Source organism: Propithecus coquereli, unplaced genomic scaffold (genome assembly GCF_000956105.1).
Source record: "Propithecus coquereli isolate 6110/MARCELLA unplaced genomic scaffold, Pcoq_1.0 Scaffold1, whole genome shotgun sequence".
Taxonomy (NCBI): Eukaryota; Metazoa; Chordata; class Mammalia; order Primates; family Indriidae; genus Propithecus; species Propithecus coquereli.
The window spans coordinates 25,207,846-25,210,036 of NW_012133857.1; the positions used below are offsets into that span (position 1 = coordinate 25,207,846).

Genomic DNA, 2,191 nt, shown 5'->3' on the forward strand with positions numbered 1-2,191 from the left:
TATAATAAAATGTCTTTCAATGACCAAATAATCATTTTTGAAAATACGCATGTTAGGAAAGCATTGCCAATAGGAAGGTAGGGCACGTCCATTTCATTAATGATGTACAGACAATAGCCAATATGCACATTGAGAAAGAATACTTACACAATTTAAAAACATTTGTGGAATTGCAAATCCGCCTTACCGATAAATAAACCTCTGAGATCTAGTGGTGACAATTTACCTGGATATATACTCAGGACATAGTCACTCTTTTATCAGTTTACTCTAGAGAAGAGTAAACTGATTGGACAGCATTTTGGACAGTGTTCTAACCTCCAGAAAAGAATGCAAAGTGGCATTTTAATAGAAAAAATAAGGACGTTCATGAAGCCACTGCCCTTGGGAAGTGTTAACATGCCTCAGAAATGGTGTAAGCGGTGGGAAAATGCTACCGACTCCCTGAAGTCTTAGGTTGTGACATTTTAATAGCTGTGTGACCCTGAATTAACTGACTTAATCTTTCTGACCCTCAATCTCTTCATCAGTAAAATGGGACTATCATCAGGACCTAACTCATAAGACTGTTATAAATCATATGGAAAACACCCAGCACATTGCCTGGTACAAAAATCAATTGGTCAACAGTAGTGTATATTTACAGTTTTCCCCAAAACAAAATGCTGTTCCTCCTTAACAGTGTAACCAACCACCAAGCCCTCTACCTCAAGAGGGATAATCCCGTGGAATGCCAAAGCTGCCATTCCCAATGGCCAGTAGCTCAGAACTTCTACATGGTGATTCTTACCTCGTAGTAACTCTGGACAGCATTCATGAAGGCTTCGTCGGCCACAATCTGGGTTTCCCCATTGAGGAAAGCTTGAAACCGGTCCTTGACTGTCTGCAGCTGCTGTTTGCTGATCTGTAAGGAACAGAGAAAGAGGGGAGCATGAGAACTTGTTCGTGACAAGGATCATGGTTACCTTATGCTGAAGATGCCAGGCCCATTAGTATGGTGGAGCTGGCTTGCAACAGGTGTGTGAGAGCTGATTGTTAAATTTATGGAAACTGTTGTGAGCCAGTGTTAAATGTATCCGTAATTCAAAAAATAATATAAATTACAGTTGAATAAATTATATGGAAACAAAAGTGATACATTTGTGATACTCAAAATTCATTGCCTCTTGATTATTTTACCACATTTTACTTTCATCTATGCTTTTGATGTTACTTACATCTGTGGTATTTGCATAATGGAAATGACATAGAAGACTAGACTTCCCTAAAAAAGTGAATCTAAGACTCTCCAAAGCATTAGTAATGAAGACAGCAGTTAGATCGTTAATACTCCACATTCTTTTCTGTTACTCAAATGCTAACATTAAATATTCATTAATTTCTCAATGCCTATATTCTCGTCAAGCTAAAAAGAAGCTCTGCCAAATAAACTAGCCACTATAGAGGAAAATATAAGGACTGCTTTGGAACAAACTAGAGTGTCACACATGTCTTCCCAACTCCATACTCAGTGACATCTCCTTGGCAGCTTCACTTAGTTCCAGGGTGGGAATATTTACACAATGGAAATTGGCAAATGCTATAAAGTAGTTTTTTTTCCCTAAGAGATGATTGTTAAACATTTAGTAGCAAACACCCCCCTGCACAGGCCCCTCAGATGGTCTGAAATATTTTGCTAAGTGCAGTATAGCTGTATGCAGGGGTTCTGAAACTTTTTGCTATTGTTACATCCATGATCACATGATAGATGATGTTTAGTTAGAGGATACACTTCCAGGATGTGCAATTCTCTGCCTTATCAATCCTACCTTTCTTTCCCTCTTAGGAAAACATTCCTAAAACATTCCTGACTATTCTCCCTCCTTCACCTCTTATCTGCCTGTTATTCAGTATCAGTATGAGGACCAACTTATAAAGCCCTTCCTAACCCCTAGCCCAGGGTAGGTCTTCCCGCTGTGTGATTCCACAGCACACCATTTAACTACTTATTAGTTCTGATCAAATGTGTTAGATGATTTGTCTTTTCCTGCCATCTTGTTCATTGATGTTTCCCTGGGGCCTAACTTAGTGCCTTACATGTGCCAGGCACTTACAAAGTACTGGTTAAATGAATGAATGAAGCATATAAAAGATATATTATTTTTGAATATCCTTGAATCACTTCTAATTTATATTAAAATTTACATAAAAC

The 2,191-nt window shown here is 38.2% G+C and overlaps 1 protein-coding gene across 8 annotated transcripts in view; it reads right to left on the reverse strand.

Annotated features, from left to right (window-relative positions):
- CADPS (Ca++-dependent secretion activator) overlaps positions 1-2,191 on the reverse strand; it is a 524,321-nt gene that overhangs the window by 387,300 nt on the left and 134,830 nt on the right. For all 8 annotated transcript variants that reach the window (XM_012642835.1, XM_012642705.1, XM_012642642.1 and 5 more), the window contains one exon: positions 791-904. In XM_012642835.1, the coding sequence (XP_012498289.1) occupies positions 791-904 (114 nt within the window). The remainder of the gene's footprint in view (positions 1-790; positions 905-2,191) is intronic.